Source organism: Silene latifolia, chromosome 5, assembly GCF_048544455.1.
Source record: "Silene latifolia isolate original U9 population chromosome 5, ASM4854445v1, whole genome shotgun sequence".
Classification (NCBI taxonomy): Eukaryota; Viridiplantae; Streptophyta; class Magnoliopsida; order Caryophyllales; family Caryophyllaceae; genus Silene; species Silene latifolia.
In genome coordinates this window covers 20217917-20240164 of record NC_133530.1, presented here as the reverse complement: position 1 = coordinate 20240164, position 22248 = coordinate 20217917, and the positions used below count along the sequence as shown (strand labels likewise).

The following is a 22248-nucleotide window of genomic DNA, read 5'->3' as shown; positions in this document are numbered from 1 at the left end:
ATAGTAATAACATTTCACTACTTGCTCGTAATAATTGTTACTTTCACTACTCCCGCCGTAATTATTGTTACTGTCACTACTGCCACATTAATATTGATAATTTCACTACTCCCGCCGTAATTATTGTTACTTTCACTATTGACGCATTAATATTGATTATTTCACTACTCCCGTTGTTGTTTCTACCACTTTCACTAATCTCGCTGATAATATTGTTACTTTTACTATTCAAATGAGTGATTACTATCATATAACTATATCCAATATTACTACGATTCTTTTCTTTACTACGAAGTTACTTTTACTACTTAGGAATGCAATTTTATGGGGATTATATATTTATATAAATATATTACATATATGCATTAAATCAAATCGAAAGAATTATGCAATATTATATATTATGGAATCTAACTTGAATTATTTATAATCTACTTATATTATATTTTTGTATGTTAAATAATTAACATCTCTATACATCTAATAACCTATAAAGTTTAATAAAATTGCATAAATTTTAAATTTAATATATAATTTTATGATGATAATAATTAATACCATAACTCCATAAGTGTCCATGTTTATACTAATTAATTATTTTATTTTAAGGAAATTGATCATCTTCTAGTCTTCAATAAATATTTAGGAAAATTACCAAGCATCTTCTTTCTTTTAGTCTCCTTGAAATTGACCATCTTAATTAATTATTTTATTTTAAGGAAATTGACCATTTTAATTAATTATTTTATTTTAAGGAAATTGACCATGTTTTAGTCTCTTACAAATGTTTAGGAAAATTACCAAGCTTCTATATAATTTAATTTTAACCAAACTATATAATATTTGCATTGAGATCCCTTAATTGGGTCCATCACACGGTGCTAGTGATTTAAAAGTATATAGTATAATTAATTTGTATAACTTTCTTTAATTACATTAAAGTCCCTTGGTTTCTGGAATTAATATATAGTATTGATAAATTAACACTAATGTAAGAATATTGGGTCCAATACTATTTATGTGGACACTATTATACAGATTGTATTTGTTTGCTATCGTTTAAGTTTAGCCCAATATAGTGATCCATCTGGATAATATAATACGGGCATGTTAATTACGTCTTATAAAGTATGGGCCGGATATCTTAATTGTGTAGATACCCATTAGGTTACTAATGCATGATGGGCGCATTAGATTAAGGAGGCTATATATATAAGTCACCTGGGTTATGGTCCCTGGTAGCATACAATAACCTAATCTCCCCGCATCCCATCAGTAGAGAGATCCCATGGTATGTGTGTCTACTAGAAGACCTAATCCTGAAGACCGTCCCTTCAAATGGTTTATTCCAACCTTTCGTCATGTAATCAGGTACGCTTCCGCAACTAGTATTTACCAGATAATTTAGTATGAAGTTTATGGTCTCTATTCAGATTAATTCTAACCAGTGGTATCAGAGCCAGGTTCATATTAAATGATTTGGGTGTGATACAGTTCTTGTTTTCCTTGAATTCAGTCTGCCGCAAGTACGCAAAGTATTCGTTCACAGTTGCCTTTATGGGTGTTCTGGATTTTGATTGTTCTTGTGTTTCTCGTATATTCTGACTAGCATTAAAGTTTGTTTGTTGTGGAGCACATGATTAACTAAATCTATCACCCTATTTTATGCCATTATGATTAATTTATTTCAAAGTTCATAGTGCTGTTTGGTTTAATTCAATATTTGGTTATGGGTTTGTGAATTTAGTTTAAAGACAAATCCTAATTATCAATTAAGGATTATCGCACCAACTAGGCACCCTTTTAATTGGGAATTGTGGGCATAACATGGTACTCAAGGTGTTAAAGATATCGGTCCAGAATCTTATGTGGGATTCAAGTGTCACAGTTGACTGTTAAAGTTCACAATTTGGCATGCAAGTGATGAGTTTATGTGGAAATTTAGTGCACTATGTATATGGTAAGTAATTTGTTATACAGCAAGCCATTATTTGGTATCATAATGGTTTTACGGTTTTTGGTTTGATGCTTAAGGAGTTAAACATGAGTTAGACATGATCATTATATATGCCTTCTTTAGGTTTGGTCTTCACAAAAGTACTTTGGTTATACATGGTTAGAGTCTTAGAGACTAGAGTCCATGGTTCGTGAATTAAGTACCCACTGATCTTTGTTTAACAATAAGGTTTATTCACATGTTTGGTTGGCTTTTCCCACGATTTTTGGGGGTTGTATATTTACTGTATGATTGTTTTGTTATAGTATTTCTCAAATCATGCTTTACAGTTTCGGTTTTGGTATGATATGCTATTAAGGATTAAAATAAGGTAAGGGTTCTAATTAGAACAAGGTATTAAATAGTATGTCAACCAAATTCAATAATGATTATGATCAAAGTTCTTAAGCATGATAATTTGAGATAAGGTTTATAATGATTCGGTCTTAAGTTAATGACAAGTGAAAATTGAGGATATATACTTGCATGGTCTATCAATTTTACAGACTTATATGACTAAAGAACTATTTTGATATAGTTTTGTATATTATCACTAAAGGTTAAGTCACTTGTCAATTAAGAACTTGTGTTTTCAGAGTTAGTAATTGGCAAATTGGATTTATAATAACGGGTCTAATATTTTAGGTTGTTTGATCGACACAATAAGTGGCCAAAGTAACCTCTATTGTATAAGTTGAATGATTTAGAATATTATGACTACAGTGTGTGATTGAATTTCATGCGGATAATGGTCGGCCCAAAGGAAGGCTATTATTTGGCCGAAATTCAGTCATGCTTGTGGTGGTAAGTATGTAACAATTGTAAGGTTTCCATGTGAATATTAAGTCGGCCCAAAGGAAGGCTTAATGTTTGACAGGAATTTATTGTTAATACTTGATCACTACACCAAGATGACCACTTACAAGTTAATTTTATGTCCAAAGACTAAACTTAATGTTGTGCTAGGTTTCTTGTGTTGATGGGGATGCCAATTTTTGAATCTGAAAATCAAGTTAAGGGAGTGTCATTATTTTTATGACACTCATAAGGATTATGCCCATAAAGTTTTAAGATGAATAAATTCTTTTGATTTAATGTGTGTAATTCATGCGAATAATGGTCAACCCAAAGGAAGACCATTATTTGGCCGAATTGCATATACACGTTGGGTAATAAATATGAGACGATTATTCGGATTTTCATGTGAATATTGAGTCGGCCCAAAGGAAGGCTTAGTGTTCGACGTGAGTTTATCGTCAATATTTGATTACAATTACTAAAGAGTAATGTCTTTAACTAGTTAATATTTACGTCTAATAACTAAATATTAATTTCGGAAAGACACTTTAATTTTTTGAATTTATTCAAAATATAAGGATGTTGTTTTGTTCTTTCAGTTTGACATTTATGGTTATTATATCTGCTATTTCAGTTACATTCTCAATTCGGATGAAATTATTTATTAAATGAATGGTAAGAGAATGTGAATTTTATCTCTGGTTGCTTTGATCTTACCTTGCTTTAAGAATGTATAATTCTGCTTCTCATAAGGTAAAAGTTATCGTAAGGACTAAGGTATGTAACTTTGAGAAGTATTACATTCAAAATGCAGGAGTTTAGTGATTATTCGAATTTAGGGAAATATTTAAGGGCATTGTTTCAGTTAATTCAGTTAAGTTAATTATGAAGCTGCAAAAGTCAAACTCAAAGAAATAACAACAAACATAAGGTTAGACTTTTTTTAGTCGTTAGTTTGTTAAGAGTTTGGACACATAAGGAAAATCTAGTACCAGTTTTAACATTTGGCGTGTCGGTAAAGTTAAACTTCTCATTCGGTTTGTCTAAGGTTAATTTTTATATCCAATCATGTTTGGTGGGTGAATTTGGTTTTTCCACCCACATAAGTATATTGATGCAAGTATAATTGAGATGTTACAAGCCAATTGATGATGAAAGATTCATCTATTTGGGGCATGTCATCATCTAAGTTATTTGAGACAATCAATTAATTTAGTTATCATTAATGACTTGTTCCTTTATTTGAATTTGGAAAATTCTTTTTGGTACCACCTTAGGTGGAATTCGAATATTTTTCATATGGGTAAATTTGGTTCTTTGTCCATTGAGAAATAATTAATTTTGTGTGTTTCCAAATTCAAATAATGATGAATCCATCATTGTTGATAACTTTATATAGATTAGATTTTAGTCTTTTTCGAGTAAGCTTGCATTCAAGTTCAGTGGATATAAAGAAGAAAAGAAACTACAATTCTTTTCGGTATGACACATTAAAAGGAAAATTAAAGTTTTGTGTCAAAATGAAATTGTTAGCCCTTTTACTTCGGATATTCAAATTTAAGGGGATAAAGACAAATTAAAGGGAGATTAGATATGAAGTGATTTCAGATGTCTTGCTATTAACATATATGGATAAGTGAACCATTTTATACTTAAGTATTAATGGTTTATATTATTATATTAATTTGTAGACGGAGTTTAGGCATGAATATCTAAATCTCATTTGTCAGAAGTTTTAATTTCTTGATGTTTTTAGTACATATTTAACTGAGTTATTTTACTCAGTAAAGGAACAATTATGTCATCTTTGATCAAAGTATTAATACTTTGGCAAATGACTATTAAGGATCACAACGTCAAGGCTATTTTAAAGAATTTCTAGAGGAGTTTGATCTTGTATTTGATATTATATTACACCATATGAGGATTCTTAATATGGATGGTGTAGTATGTATGCAAACAAGATCCTAAGGCCCGGTAAGGAGTGTGATTATTCATACTCTTTTCCATATTACTCTAGTTATAAGTTCTTAAGATTGCAGCTATCTCTGGATAAATTTCTAACAATACCATTGACTATTTAATCATAGTGTAAATAATGTACACATCCGGTATGTCCAACTAATTAAGGTTGAGGTTTAAAAGTTATAAGGTTAATAGTTGGACTTAAGGATAGTCAATGACTATTTTGTTGGATAGTACTTAAAGTTTTAAGGGTAATAAAGTAATGATCCCACAATAAAGCTATTTAAGACGGAAATTAAGGGGTTCATTGAGAATATTGAGTTTGAGTGGGAGAAAAGGTAATTGACATTGTTTTAGTCTCCTTATACATGATTATAAGATCAATTTGTTTAAACAAACTCAAATATCTCAATAACCAATTCATTAGAAGATCCACATAATAAGGTAAATACAACTACATTAATTACATTGTTTTCTTATATGGATAAAAATGGACAACAATGTAGTGACGGATGAACTAGTTGTAATAAGAGTTAGATAATGGAATGTTAAAGATGATTTAATCTCCTTTTGCCAAACCATTGAAGGTCCTAACTCATATAAGTGGATTGATGCCATAAAGAAAATAAGTCCTTTGATGAATGATGATATTTGGACTTTGTTCCATTACCTAAAGTTGTGAAATATATTGGTTTCAAATATTCATTTGTTACCAAGAAGGGTGTAAAAGGTAATGTGACAATCAGGATCATCGTGTCGGTATTGACTATAAGGACTTTTGGGCATATTCGGTTTTTTGGTTATATTGGATGAATGTTAAATGTTTGTTTTGCAATTGTGACATTGATGAAACTATTCAGTGCAGTAACTAGAACTTTGATTCAATATATTCAAAGTAGATTTTCTGCAATAAGGGAATTCATCCAATAAAGCTCAAGTAAGGTTTTCCGTCATAAAGATTACAAATCTGTCTTGCTGTCATCTTATTTGTTTTAGATGAATGTGTAGATGATTGTAGATACTCGAGATTCAGTGGGAGTAAGTAAATATTTCTAGTTAATATCCTTTCAGTAAAGGAGACAAATTAGTCTCAAATGCCCTAAGGAAAATATTCAGAAAAATTCATTAATGCTTAAATTCATGTGTCTCAGAAAATATTTAATGTGTTTAAGTATTATGGTATATATTTAGCTTGTATGCGTTTGGATATTGCGTACATTCTAAAGTTTGTTGGAAAGATATTAAGGTAATACGGATTAGGATCTTGGATCCACTAAGGGCAGCCAAATATATTGTTGGTCATTTATATTTGGAACAAAACATTATTTATAGGAGGTCGATTCAGGTTGAGATCATTCGTTATTTCGACTCCTAGTTGGTTATGAACATTTGTCTTGAGGCTGCGAATTCTGTACGGTATTGAAAGACCACTTAAGTAATTTATGACAAATGTGCAGTTATTATAGTTTCTAATAACATTACAAGTAATGTACTGTTTAAGAAACAATTCAGAGTGAAAAGGTGTCAATTATATATGTTGATACAAACTCCATTTTGCGGATCCGCTTACTAAGGAATTACCACCCACGGTCTTTCTTGAGCTAATTGCTCAAATGGGTGTTTCGGTTTTAAGGAAATTCAATTTAATTGGGAGTTTGTCATGTTAGACACAATAAAGTTTACGGTTATTAAGTTCTGCAGAAATAAGGTTTTCGGTTTTCGGTTTCACTCTGTGTTATTTTGGTTGATCTCACTAAGGTGGACCAGTTGGAAATATACATATTTTGGATCACATTTGGATGTTGTTTCCATGCTACGCACCCATATTAGATTCATGTCGTTGGTTATATTGGCATACGTGACCATTGAGGGTCCTGTTACGACAAACTGTAGCAAAGGCCGCTTTGATCCTATGTTAGTATGATTGATGGACCGAATTGCATAAGACGGTTGTTGATAGCACTGTTGAGCGCGTAAAGTTATAAAATGAATACAATTTTTCAGGTGTCACATAGTATTTGTATTTGACCCAAATGGGAGATTGTAAGAATATTGGGTCCAATACTATTTATGTGGACCATACTATTTATGTGGACACTATTATACAGATTGTATTTGTTTGCTATCGTCTAAGTTTAGCCCAATATAGTGATCCATCTGGATAATATAATACGGGCATGTTAATTACGTCTTATAAAGTATGGGCCGGATATCTTAATTGTGTTGATACCCATTAGGTTACTAATGCATGATGGGCGCATTAGATTAAGGAGGCTATATATATAAGTCACCTGGGTTATGGTCCCTGGTAGCATACAATAACCTAATCTCCCCGCATCCCATCAGTAGAGAGATCCCATGGTATGTGTGTCTACTAGAAGACCTAATCCTGAAGACCGTCCCTTCAGATGGTTTATTCCAACCTTTCGTCATGTAATCAGGTACGCTTCCGCAGCTAGTATTTACCAGATAATTTAGTATGAAGTTTATGGTCTCTATTCAGATTAATTCTAACAACTAAAACTTCTGATTATTTAGATAGGTCATAATGTTTAAAGTTAGGGGTGATAACCTGTCGAGCTGAGCTGGAGTTTTGCCTTGCTCGGCTTGTGAGCTTAGCCAAACTTGAAAAAATTGAGCTCATTACCATGCTCGTGAGCTTTAACCCGAGTTCGAGCTCAATTCGAGTCCTTATATAATTCTTAAGTTAATTATTTTCCTTAGATATTTTCATAAATATGATTTTAAGGTTATATATAAAATTATTGGCCAAATTTATGAAAACATTTGAATTTGTTATACAAAAATATAATAATGATAAATATATTTATAAAATAAGAGCAAGAAATTATCTTCTCACACACGTTCGAGCTACTCGCGAGCTTTTCGAGCCAAGTTAACATTAGCTCGCTTGATTTGTTAACTTATGGAGTCAAGCCCAGGCTCAAGCCAAGTTCGCACGAGCCGAACTCGAGCTGCCTCGTCTCATTATCATCCCTATTTGTAATAATGAATAGTAAAGTACGAACTCATAACCTTTTCTACTAGATTAGGACATTTTCGATACTATCCGTTCTGTCATTAAAATGTACGATGGTTAGTGTTACACATATGTCATTAGTTACGTCGGATTTGTTTTTGTTGATCATTAAACCATGCTAGTGGCCACGATGATACGATTGGTACGCAAAAAACAATTATAGTTTAAACGAAATACCAATTTAACAAGTCTTGAGTCAACGATAAAATGTTCCCTTTTCAATGCTTTTTCATTATCATAAATTATAGTAATATTATAATTAAAATGTTTGAAGGTTTGTTACATTGTAGTCGTAATTTTTTATTAGGGTGATGCTCATTTATAAAAAATTCTTGGATAGACCGAGTGTATCACGTCATCGTACACCCTAGCCAATAAGATCATTAGAACTACTCAAACTTTTCATAAATAATGAAGCAAAATCTATGTGAAATATAATTAAAGGTTTATCATTAGTTGGGGTGTACGATAATCTTATACACCCGGTGTACCCAAAACATTTTCCTCATTTTTGGACGGATTGTACTCTTTTAAGGACGAAGATGACCGTTCTACCCCTCTTATTTCAATCCCCTAATTTTCAATTTTCTCTCTATATTCAATTATTATCCTTGAATTCCACCGCCTTCTTCTCCCACTCTTGCCACCACCTTGTCACTGCCCTTGTCGACCTCAGCTAGCCGCCAACCACCCCTCCTCCTCTCGCTTCCTTCGACCGACGACGCCCTCCACACTAAAGACCGACCCATCATTCACCATCCACAACCGTCAACCCGCCCCATATGTATTTTTCTTAGATTAATTTTGTGAGATATAAGTAATTGCAAAATTATTTTAATCTTATTGGTTTTTGATTGATAATCTGATGGTGATCAGAAAGTAATTTCCAAGTTCCTTGTTATTTTGTAGTTGAGGGCAAATCTGCAGATATCATGGGACAAGTTGTGAAGACGCACAAAGCAGTTCAATATGTATCAATTTCTTTGTCAAACTCAAATTTAATTAGTGTAAACAAATTCTAATATAATTAATAAAATAAAGAACTAGGAATTTTACCTGATCGATACGAGAATTAGCGTCCATAAATGTGTAATTTAACGGATTTAATTAATTTTGTAGATTTGATTAATTTTGTGAGGAAGAGGATTAGAGAGAATGAGAGAGAGAATTAGGTAAAGGACATAGAATGAAAAAATAATGAATAAAAGTACATAAATGAGTAAAACCCGTCCATGTATGAGCAACAACAACTAAACCATGGTAGTGGCCACGATGGTACAACCAAAATATATTACGGAGTACTAATTTAAGCAATGTACCAACTTGGCAAGTCTTAAGTCAATTTAAAAAAATACGAAGTATGGAGTATATTTTTCATCCCCTATTTATTAAATAAATAGGTGGATTCTCAATTTTTCACTTAAAAAAGAATCTTATTAAATAAGAAAATAAATTAAAATTTATTATATTCACTAAATAAGGAAACTACTAATTATATTTTATTTTATTAAACTATTATCTATTTATCTTTTCATTAAAATTAATGTTTTTATCAAATTATATTATTTCGCTAAACTCTAAACTATAATGTCTTAAATAAGAGATAAATAAAATTTATATAAAACTATTAATTGCTAAATGTTTTATTAATTAATGCTATTATTTGAAAATCATTTGACTAATACTACCTATAAAACAAAACTATAAATCGCTATTATTACTTTCGTGACAAAAAAACTTAAGAGAAAATAAAAATTGAAATCATTAGCTTTGTGGTATAAAAAATATTTTGTTTAAAATATATTTCAGCACTTTACTCAATTATTTTGACTAATTGTCAATTACAATTTTTTTCTCAAAACAAAATACAACGACGAGAAATATGAACAATTAATAAGATATCACTATTATATAATAAATTTATTAAAAATAAAAAAAAATTCTATATACCGTGCATTTATTGCACGGGATCTAAACTAGTTTTATATTATTCTGCTAATGCTAAAGCTAAGAGTGTACCAATATATTGCGAAAGGTGACGGATGATGGGTGATTGGGTGGTTAGGGTTGGGTGTGGAATGAGGAATGTTGGGTGGGGTTGTGGTGGGTCTATTGGCGAGTTATATGAAGGTGACATGGTGGATATTTGGCGAAATTGGTGATTGATGGTGTTTGGTGATCGAAAAAAAGGGCGGTCTGTGGTGGTTGGAAAAGGGGATGTAAATCGGGGTTAACAAAAGTGAAACTTTGGAAATTTAAGTGAGTATAAAATTTACTAGGGTAATATAGTAAATGGTTATATATTTGTATTATAAGTTCAATTCATTCAGTTAAGTCAATTCATTAAGTTCAGTTTAGTTCAGCTCTATTTAGTTTAGTTCCGTTCAATTCAAATGGTTTCAGTTCAAAAGAAATGTTATTACTATTGTTTCATTAATAAGAGTAAAATATTAATAGCGGGAGTTGTGAATTTGTCTCAAAATTTATTTCATCGTAATTTTAGGATATGTCATAGAAATATATATTAATGATAAATTTATGGGTTGTGCAACTCTAAGTAATTATATTTAATGAAAAAAAATTTAATGGTAAGTAAATGTTGCCCGTGCGAATCCGGACACCAATACTAGTTACTCATATACTCCGTAACATTCTTTCATACTTTACTACAACATTCACAACCAGCGGCGGATCTACTAACAACATTCCGGGGTGTGCGAACACCGGAAACAAATTTTTTTTTTTTTACGTATTTTGTCTAATTTTCAGGCTAAAAAAATAAATTTATAACTTTTTTATGGGCATATAGATTTTAAATATTAATCAGGACCCCGGAAAATTTTTTTTCTGAATTCGCTATTGTTCACAACTAAGGCCGGAAGACAAACAAGCTCTCAATACTGAGTAGAAAAGGGTTGACGACACTAGATATAATATCCGTAGTAAACAAATGAAACAAAAGTAACAACATTACTCGAGAGCATCAGGCTCTTGTAAACTGCAGGGTTGGGTCGGATGTATACAACCTTACATTACCGATACAAAGATGTGGTAATAGCAAACAAATGAATAAAAAAACAAAGAAATCAACTTTTTTTTTTGAGGAATAATGGCACCATACACCATGAAAGCTCTTGGTGATAGGCCTAAACTCGAGAGTCAATCACGGCTTCATCTCCAAAGTTTGAACTCGATACCTTAATCAACAACATCTTTTAGGGAGGTAAAGGTGGCCAGTGGTGACGAAACTCTCGCCGCCACTTTGGTCTAAGAAAGGACATCTAGGCGGAGGACCTAAGAAGGCATTCCATGCAGCAGTCGTGTTCTCGTTCGAGTACATGGTCCAAGTAGCGGTTGAATTCTCGTATTTACTGTGAGTAACTCTTGTGAACTTCTTCAGATTCTTGTTCTTCTCTATGTCGGTCATATCAAGTTCCACAGTGAAAATATCACCGTAAGGCCTAACAGAGTGGCTGAAAAGAGGCAGAGAGATGGGATCGCAGGAAATCGCTGCCAGATCCGAGGCAACAACGAGAGACCTTCCGTCTGGACTAAAAAAAGGATGGTTCACATGTCCAGCAAATAAATTACCCATGTAATCCGTTCCACTGTCGATAACCTTAACCACTGGGTAGCTTTTGTTGGCGACATTGACAAGGTACACACCGAAGTAGCCGGCATCAGGCAGATCCTTCGCTTTCTCGACTTTTTCATAGCCACGGTTTGATGAGAATGCAATCCAGTCTCCTCTTGGAGACCATTGACAATGTGTGTCAGTCCATGGCCCGTCTGTGATCCTTTCTACCTCCCCGTCACCAAACTCACCCATTGTTGCATCCATTATGTATAGGTTCTTATGAGGAGACCCGTCCCTTGTAGATCGGTATACTAGTTTGGTTCCTGTTTAATGTAACCAAGTATATAACGCAATTGTTCGATCAAGCTTGTATAGAAGAAAAAGTAATTATATGTGATCAGGAAAATGGGTATAGTCGGTACCCATTTTCCGAACTAGAGCGGAAATAAGGAGGTTACCTTCAGGGTTGGTCGATGGGAAGGCATTGTTATTACCATCCGTAAGTTCTTTGCGTAGTTGGTTGCCACTGGCCGCATCGAGGATGGCACATATGTCGACGGTTTTGTCTGCACTGAAAGAAGGACCTTTGCATATGTATAGTATATCCTTGTCTGGATTTTGATTCCATACCGGTGAGAAAACGCTGTTTGGGCCTCGCAACTACATCATCGTGTCATCCAAATTAGTTACGAAGTATTTATAGAGTATTACACAAATTGTCAAGAAACCATTCATAAGCAAAAGTTTAATCTGATGGTTGGAGTCTCATGATCACAACGGATCTTAACCAAAAGCTGAAGCTGATGGTTGGAGTCTCATGATCGGTTTTATATTCTAACACAAATATAAGTCAGGTTTGTTTCGAGTGATACTATATATATAGAGAGGTGTAGTTACTTTGCAATCAGCTCGAGGAAAAATTGAATGTTCACTCGTTTTCTTTACTAAATTTAGAAATTTAGTCGAAACTACATACAAGGAAGCAATTAGTCGAAACTTGAAATACCTCGTATACAGCACGTAGACCTCTATCATCAGCAATCCATACGGCCTTGAACTCATTGTCAACAAATGCAAGCTTTGATCCATCAGGAGAAAATGACGGAAATACTCCTGACACTCGAAACAATCCTACATCCGCTTCTGGAGATTTGATTTTGTGGAATGTTGTTTCAACCACCTCATACTGTCATTCAAAATTGTTCGAAAAATTGAGGATTAGTCGAAATAGGAATAAATCGACTAGGCAGTTATAGGTCGTCGTTGGATGATACTAACCTCCTCAATGTTATCTGTCAATTTGCAACGATGGTAGCCAATGCGAATATTCCCAAGCAGATCTTTGATAACAAAGGGGTTGAAATGATCAGCTAATTGTCTAATGTTCGCAGTGACACGTTGTTTGGGTTGTTGCGGTACTGAATTCAGTAGCTTAAAGACCTCAATGTGACGGAACTGATTAGCATTGCGTTGAACCCCAAATGAGGAGGCCTCACGTATAGTCGCTACTGCGACTGTCGTCTCATCGATGGCTGCTGGAGTTATAGCACTAATGTCATTAGGTGTGACCCGGGTTATTGATCCTTCACCGTCATCTATATTGACTCGGTAGACACCCCACTTCTTCACCATTAACACCTTTTCTGTGTTACGGTGGAAGAATATGTGTTTGTTACCTCCCCAAGTCGGCCAACCACCGTCTGTCACAATCTTCTTTCTTTCCCGGTAGTTTGATATATTAAACACAGCAATGTTGGTTTGGAGATCCTCAATCTCACCGCACCAACCACCTTGTTTTCCCTCGAACGTTGCAACAGCTACCGTCTTGCCATCAGGTGATACTGATGGGTTTAAATCAGCCTTGCCTGCTCATAATATGGCAAAGAAGACTTACATCAAGGTCTTTCAATTCTTTAATATTACACACTACGGTCCTACGACGTATATCAAGGTCTTACAATTCAAAACGAATGCGCACCTGGTTAAAAGTTAGCGACTATGAGTTACCATCATTTTTCTTACTAACAACTTTTTGTACGCAATCACATTTCAAATTACTCGGTAAAAGATGCCTTTTTCCCCTATGAGACGGTCTATCTCATAATAATGTTACTGAGAGACGTCTCATATATTATTTTCTCTTTCATTTTTCCATTTTTGTTGTTAGCGAGTTTTATAGCTAAGTTTTATAGCTTCACCCACGTTACTTTTAGATGAGACCGTCTCCTAGGATACTTGCTTGACTTGGTATATGGGTCACCCTAGAGGTGATCATGGGCCGGGCTGGGCCGGGTTTGGGCCGGGTCCAAACATTAAATTAAGCCCAAGTGTGCGGGCCGGGCTACAAGTGCGGGCCTATTTTTATCGGCCCAAACCCGGCCCATGCGGGCTTAAACGGGCTTTCGGGCCAATTTGGGCTAAATATTTTCCCTCTTGAAATAAGTTTAGAAATCTACATTATGAAGTTATATACTTTGTGTATATATTATCAAAATTTTCATATAGAATTATGTGATTTTTTCTAAGTATTGTCAATTAAAAAGTAGTAACCTAATGTAGCTTTTATGATCTGCTTGAGGTGACTCATAAAAACTAAATGCACAATTTTTAGTAGTGTAATAATATATTTTAGTGCGGTGCTCACTCATGTATGTTGTTTTAGTTTTGTAATTGATTCGATATTTGTTGTTCTTTAGGCTCAAAAACATTGACTTAGCACGCCGATAATGGTAAACAATTTATCGGCACTAGTGTAACACAAAATCATTAGCTCATTTATTATCATATAAATACTGCTAACGGAAAATACTGAGCCTTATCAAACTAATACATGTAAACAAGTGACTACGGCTTATTTACAATACAACAATTAATTGGTTAATTATTTTTCTAAATGCTTATTAACATTATTAAATTTTACATATTCGTAAATTTTGCATAAGTTCGGGCCGGGCCGGGCCAAAATTCGGGCCGTAAAGGCGGCCCAAACCCGGCCCTATTATATTGAATCGGGCCATGGGCTTCGGGCCGTGGGGTTTTCGGGCCTAAAATCAAGGCCCAAGCCCGGAGAAAAATCGGCCTGGGCCGGGTCGGGCTAGCGGGCCTGGGCCATATGATCAGCTCTAGGTCACCCACATTACTTTTAGACGAGACCGTCTCCTAGCATACTTGCTTGACTTGGTATATAAGTCATTTGAATCGCGTTTAGATCTCATTGATTGAGTGTGATGCCATTCGGTTGAAGCATAGTATTTTATTCGATTCAGTTTCATTTCATAAACCCTTTATGTTAGAACGCACATGGGCCTGGGCCACGCCCGTCGAAGAGGAAAGAGTGTTCACTTTACAAGTCAAGGAGGTTTCATCCCAAAAACCAATTGGCAATGGGAGAGTAGCCCCTTGGGTTATAAGCTAGATCACTCTTCTCTATTTATCCGATGTAGAACACCTACATGTGATTTTTCACACTTTAAAAATCCGTTTTGTAATACTCAAAGTCAAACGGGGTTTCAAGTCTATTATCTTTTTTATTAATCATACTTCATCAGTCTCAATCATTTATATAGCTTTTTATTCTTTGTAAGAGTTATTTTAATTAAAGATAAAGAAATGATTGAGACGTAGGGAGTATTTTAAAAACAGACGATAATACATCAGCATAACAATATATAGAAAAGACGGACAACGAACATAAGAAAAGAAAGCGCGAATGTACCACGAGGAGTGAGGCGGGTGGTTTCACCGGTGACAAGATGAGTCTTATAAACCGCAGTCCACGGCTGATGCGGAGCCTGAGGATCATCCATAGTACTAACATAAACAAGATACTCATCCCCAGCGAAGCAGCCACTATCCTCAAGTCGAACCCCATCGAAGGTATCATACACCTCCGCAAAATTCAACACAACGACATTCTCCGGCGCAACCTTGTTACTAAAACGAAGCGCTATGTGTAGAGTCTCGAGGCTGTCAGTTCGCTCAGACACGAAAAGCAGTCCAGACAGGCTACCCGAATCAACGTCCCCAGCGGTCCCATGGACCGCCAACTTGGGACGCTTCAGCATGGCCTTGAGTGCGGCCGGGGGAATATGGTGGCCATTGTAGTTGTAGTCCCGGGTTTGGTCGCACATTTGAAGCTCATCGGTTGGGTTCGATGCGAATGGATATGGAGTAGAGTATATGTCTAGTGCAATTGGAGGTCTGTATGTTGCAAAGAATGATATACAACCTCTACTTTCTCCCATTTTAATTTCCTCTGTTTTTTTTTCTTTTACTTTTACAACTCTTTTTTGGTTTTCTTTCTTTTTTTTGGATTATGTTTGTGGATTTACTTAGTGTGTAATGTTAGATCTATTTATAGATTGAAAATGATTTTATTGACATGGAAGAAGTCAACACATCATATTCAAATTCTATTCCTTTAAGAATTTTAATTAATTTTATTGTCCTCATTTGGCTTTAATGAGCTACGATTCTACTAATCATATAGTGAATGATTCTCACGAATTTTCCTTTTCACATAATTAGTACGGAGTGTCGGAGTATGCTGTTCTTATATACCCGTATATAATTAGTGTAAAATTTAGAAATAAAAAAAATGATTTGATAAATTAAAACTAAAATGATTTACATTCTATCTAATCACAATTTCGGGGAAATAGTATGTTGGAAGAACATTATTACTCACGTTTAGTTATTTTTAAATTTTTTATTATTCAAAACTCCGAATTTTTAAGAAAGTTTTATGTTCTTAGTAATATTTTAGGAAAAGAGAAAATCATTTAACCCTAAAGAAAAAGTTCTTCACCCGCTTACGTTATGGTCCTATCTTTTCACCTATCTTTGGTCTTATTAAACCTACATTTTCAAATTGAGTTATGTTTTATTAATCACCAAAAAAATATGCCTCTTATTTCCGCCAATAAAATTGAATTTTGAAAGAGTTTTAAGAGGAAAAATTCTGAAAAAATTTAAAAAATATTAAAAAAATAATCGAGAATTACAGGTAAAGTTATGAATTAATCCAATTATTTATTTAATGACCTCATCAATAATTATTGTTTTAAGTCGTGATTAAATAAATAGATAGCATCAATTATAAATCTTGTTACATTATATACTCCGTAGTTCTTAAATCATGTTGAGCGGACTTTAATATTTTGACTTCTACGGTCATATTTTAGTAGTAGAAGATGAGTCATACTCAAGGTATATCCTCCGGGAAGAAAGGTCACAACTCACATGCACTTGCACCTTATTTTTTATTTTTATTTCCGTTTAATTTTCTTTTCCGAGTTTTAACATTTTTTATCTTTTACGATTTTTATTACTTGTCTTCTAAGGGAAAAAAATGTTGGTGAAACTAACCAAGTCCTTCAAAAACAATTGGATATCTTCATCGAACTTATAGCCAAATTGAATAATATGAATTTCTCGAAAACTTAAGTAACCTAAATCGAATTGAAATTGAATCCAACTTTATAACTTGTTTTCTCTTGGTCCACGATTAGGAATTTTGACCAAACGCTAAATTAGTGTGAAAAAATCATCTAGTACAGGTTATAAGTTTAAACCGGGGTTTGAGACAAAATTTAATAGTACAATGTACCAAAAAAAAAAAAAAAAAAAAAAAATATTGCATTGACCATTGTTCACCCATACCCGTATAAAGATTTCACTTGTTGTCGTACGAGGCTCTCAGAATTTGAACTTAGAACATCGTGGTCACTAGTCAATAGGGATGATAATTGTGTCCAAACCAAATTAAACCGAAGGAGAAAATTTGATCCAAATCCACCTTTTAAAAATTCATAACTGATCCACTACTTAAAAACCCATATCCAAATCCACTATTGGAAAACCCGAACCATATCCAAACTCGATCCATTCATACCCAAATCTGATCCAATCAAATATTTTTCAAAATTAGGCTTTATTAAGCTCGAAATTTCATTTTTTTTTCATATAAGAAAAGTTTTTTATATAGTTATTAGGGCCGGCCTAGTTTATTATGTATTATCGGGCTTAGTCCCGATAACAGAATGTATTTATATGCTTATGAATTAATGAGAAGCAACACACACAATTACATCGCTTAACATGGTATCAGAATTAGGTTACGACCCTTCCTAAACCCTAAACACCCTTCCCTTCATTCGGCACGACGAAGATCATCACTTCCGCCAGTATGGCCGGGGATGACGTCGAGCCTCCACAAAAAATCGATTCGCTTTCACCTTTTTCTTTAGTCAACCAAGAAGGGCCGGGACAATCGATCACCCATATCAAACTCCGTAGCGACAATTATGATGAATGGAGTCGTTCAATGCGTCGATCTTTGAAATCAAGACGTAAATACGGTTTTTGTGACGGGTCGATTGCCAAACCTACTGATGACTTTATGCTTAACCAATGGGAAGTCGTTCATTTCACCGTGGTTCAGTGGATTCTAAACTCGATCGATCCATCAATCCGCGACAGTGTGTCGGACCCAGAGGATGCTCGACTTCTATGGTCGGAACTCGCAAAACAATTCGCCGTCATTGATGGCGCCAAAATACACCACTTGAAAACTCAATTACATGAGTGCCGTCAAACAAAAGGTATGTCGGTTACCACTTACTACGGAAATCTAAAAACTTTATGGGACGCTCTTAGTGCGCATGAACCCCCGTTTACCTGTGACACCGTTGGTTGCACGTGTGGTGTGACTAAAGCTGCTCTCGCCCGTCAAGACACGGAGCGTCTTCATCGGTTTCTCATGGGTCTGGATAAATCCCTTTATGGACCCATTCGCAATCATCAGCTCTCCCTCGACCTTTTGCCTTCCCTTAGTCGTGTCTATCACGCCGTGTTACAAGAGGAGCGGTTGCTTGTCGGTGCTTCGGATCCACCAGAGGCCACGGATGTCATGGCCTATGCCGTTCGTGGCACACCTACCCCTGTTACCGCCCCTGTTGCGGCCCCTGCACCGGACTGGCGTGCTCTTCGCGACGCCGAAAGACAAGAAAAATTGAAGATTCGATGCTCTTTTTGTAGCGCACCCGGGCATGACGTTCCTAATTGTTATATTAAATCCCGGAAATTTCCGGATTGGTGGGGGGATCGCCCTCGTACTTTGGACGAATTAAAGGCAAAGCGGGCTACTTCTTCTCGTACCCCTTCGGCTCGGGTCAATTTCCTTGGTGGCAGCAGTTCTTCTTCCACCTCGTCTCAAGACCGTCTTAGTGGTATGTGTTCAGTTATAAATTACCGCAAGTGAACGGTGTCTGTTGTAGCACTTACGGGTCGATCTCAGGGAAGTGAAGGTTGAGTACTAGTCGATTTAAGATTTGATTTATCTACGTCAAAATAATATTTGTGTATGTGCGAGGTATGACAGAATGAAAATACATATAATAATTGGATAATAAAATTAATTCAATAATAAAAAGCTCTAGGACAACGGTATCACCATTAACATAGATTGATCAATATAGACTATTGGAAGGAATAACATATTTAATTGTGTACTTAGGTGAGACTAATTTTCTGGTTTTAATTCTAAAAACTAAAATCAATACTTGTTATTCTCTCTCGAGATATAAGAAGCCTTCCTATAGTGAAATAATCCTATTCTCATGGGTCTTATAACTCATATAGGAGCTTTAAGGATCAAAATTAAAATGTCTCGACTATCACTCTCACCATCCTCATAGGAGAGGTCTAATTTTGACTCGGGCTCTCTAAGTGGAAATTCAACTCTCATTGCAATTTACACTAAGTAATTATTAATTATATTTAAATCACAATATATATGCTAACTCAAAATGACTAAACTCAACTCTCATTGTAGTATTAATCAAGAGCTACGTATATAGATTATGACCAATAAATTAATACTTTAACACAACCCTATCAAACCTAAGTACAACCATTAAATAATGTTTAGAAAATTATAACATTGACCAATCCATATTAAGGCTCCACCGAGCCCTAGACAAAAGACTACTCACGATCCATAATTATAACTAAAATAACAATTTTAATAATAGAAGATAACATATTTAAATAAATAAATAAAACAAATATAAAAGAGATAAATAAGGGAGATAAATATAGTATTAACTATGGCAATGACAAGTTGAGAACTTTGAGCTTGTCGTCAAATAATAGCATGAAAGTGTAAAAATATGAATAAGATAATTGATGTGAATAATGAGAGAATAAATAGAATTTAATATGAAACTAATTATTTAATTGCTTATTGTTATGTTCTACCTCCCTCCCTCTCAAATGCAAATCACCTTCTTTATATAGGTGATCATGTGAGTTTCTAAATTAAATAATACACGTACGTTTACATCACTAATTAATGTAAATACATTACATGTAAAATTATTCCTACAGTTTATGCTATTAGTGCTTGAAGTTTCTTCAAAATATGAATGTTTCATGAATTAAATAATTAATTTGAGATGTTTCATGTTGTATTTATCAGAATAACTCTTCACCCATGTAAATGTTGGCATGCGTTTTCCTCGTAAATCCTTCAATGTAACATCAACCAAATTGAATGTTTCACCACTTTATTTTCAATGCTTCAACTTTTGTAATTGTGCTTCTTTATTTCATGATTTGTAAATGACGGCCTTGTCAACATTTTATTCAATTCTTGGCTTTTCATTTTATTTTGGACTGCTTTGTCTTTATTGTGTGGACTTGGAGGTTTTGAATCTGAGCTTGAAGTCCTTATTTATTTTGTTGTCTTTTATTCATCGCCTCGCTTAGCTGTTTAGTTAATATCAGCATCAAAATAGCCCCTTCCTACAAATAATTATATAAATCGCAGTAAGATGTTCTAGGAAGTAATTTATTATTAAAATGAAATGTAATGCTGAAAATATAAGTAAAATTATGGGAAATAAGTATATAAAATATAGTAAATTATGCGCTTAACAAATCCCCCCATGCTAGACCTTTACTCGTCCTCGAGTAAACTCCAGAGACATGAATAACTAATACACAACAAATGGTCAAATGTGGCAAAAGTCAAGGGATAAAATAATAATTCAACCAAGGTTTTCGAAAAGAAATTAAACATAAGTTCAAAATCATTTTAATTTCGAAATAGAGTTTAAGATCACAAATTAACTCGCAAGAACAATCACCCTAACAAATCCAACAAAATATTATGTAATGTGCCCAAGTGACCTTTCAATCTTACCACCAACCATCTAGACAAGTGACAAACCAGTGGACCCTCACTTTAGGGAATGTAAACGCGGAAAATCACTACTCTCATGTGTCCGAGTTGTAAGGACACAGGTTACACATATAAAACTAAGCCTAAACTTGCCGGCTAATACATGTCAGGAGGACTTTTATGGGTTGTAACGGGGCTAGGGGTTAAAGGTGTGGATTTTTCTGGAAATGTGGTGTTAAGAGTAAGAGTTAGTGAAGAACTTGTCAAATCTCGGCCGGAAGTATGGATACAAAAACCTCCAACAACTACTCTTCGTATGAAATATAGAACAAACACCAATTTTATTACCAAATTCCATGATTTAGATCATACACCTTTATAAATAGTAAAACTCGAACCCCATATATTAATAATTAGAACTATGACCTTTTTTTTTTCAGATTTTTCTTTTTTTTTTTTGGTCTTTTTCAATTTTTTTCTATTTTTTTTTTTCAAATAACCATCAACCCATTTCATATATCAGTGTTCACCAAATTACCATCAGTTACTCCCCCATGCTTCGCTTGTATCATAGCCTTACTCAAACCGAGAAAAACAAACACTTCACTAACCCTTACTAGGGTAGGATAATGTACGGAAACGGCTTGTAATGTTGGGTTAACAAAGAAATAAGGCTAAAGGCTCAAAGGGGTTGCAAATAGGAAATATTAAATTCGGGACGGCTTTTTGGCTCATGTAGCTTATAAACAAATGAATGCCTCTATCATTCATGCAATCCTAATGGCAAGTACTAATCCTAAACCACTCTTGAAAGAATTAGAATGGCATGGATGTCCCAATCTTATTTGGCTATGTGATCTCACGGCTTTTGGTCACATGGTTATATTGTCATAAGTCTAGTCAAACCATCTTACCGCTTTCAGTGTCACAAGAAAAGCACAAAACAAAAACTTTATCAGACTTTCAAGGGTAAAACTGTCTTGCTTACCTCATGTGATCAAAAATGAAAAATCATTGCAAATTTGAAGATAATAACTTGATCAAATTATGCTCAACATCCACAAGACTAGCCACAAATCAATTGCATTTTTTTTTTTCAATTTTATATTTTTTTGTGTTTTTTTATGAAAAATAAATCAAAAAAATGTAAGCTAATTTAAAAACTTAATCAATACAATTACCCTCCCCCATGCTTAAACCAAGCATTGTCCTCAATGTATGAAATTAAAGAACATCAAATGATTAGGGAAAGGAAACGAGCTCACCAGGCATTGTCGCATGAAATTTGAGCACGAGCGTGACCTGTACAATTTAGCTTGTACTGATTAGTTCATTTTATTTATAATTTTTTTTGTTTTTTTTTTTTCAATAAAGATTCATGGGTTGCCTCCCATGCAGCGCTTGTTTAACGTCACGAGCCTGACTCCTTTGTAGATTAATTCGCAGGTGGAACGATAGAAAGCATGAAGATTACTTTCTCATGAATAGGTTCACCAGTAATATAGTGCTTAAGGCGCTGACCATTGACCTTGAAGCTGCCTTTTGCTTCATCAAATAATTCAACTGCTCCATATGGAAATACCTTAGTGACACGGAATGGCCCAGACCACCGAGAACGAAGCTTACCCGGAAATATTTTCAACCTAGAATTAAAAAGAAGAACTAAATCCCCTTCATGGAATTCTCGC

The 22248-nt window shown here is 34.4% G+C and overlaps 2 protein-coding genes across 2 annotated transcripts; one reads left to right on the top strand and one right to left on the bottom strand.

Annotated features, from left to right (window-relative positions):
• Nucleotides 1-11001: 11001 nt before the first annotated feature.
• LOC141654994 (uncharacterized) lies at nt 11002-15620 on the bottom strand. Its single transcript, XM_074462099.1, has 5 exons — nt 15092-15620; nt 12655-13241; nt 12383-12562; nt 11835-12036; nt 11002-11699 (listed from the first exon to the last, which is right to left on the bottom strand). The coding sequence occupies exons 1-5, from the start codon at nt 15618-15620 to the stop codon at nt 11002-11004; spliced, it is 2196 nt and encodes a 731-aa protein (XP_074318200.1).
• Nucleotides 15621-17563: 1943 nt separating this feature from the next.
• LOC141654993 (uncharacterized) lies at nt 17564-18637 on the top strand. The gene has a single exon (XM_074462098.1). It carries the CDS (start codon nt 17564-17566, stop codon nt 18635-18637), a length of 1074 nt encoding a protein of 357 aa, XP_074318199.1.
• The last annotated feature ends 3611 nt before the right edge of the window (nt 18638-22248 follow it).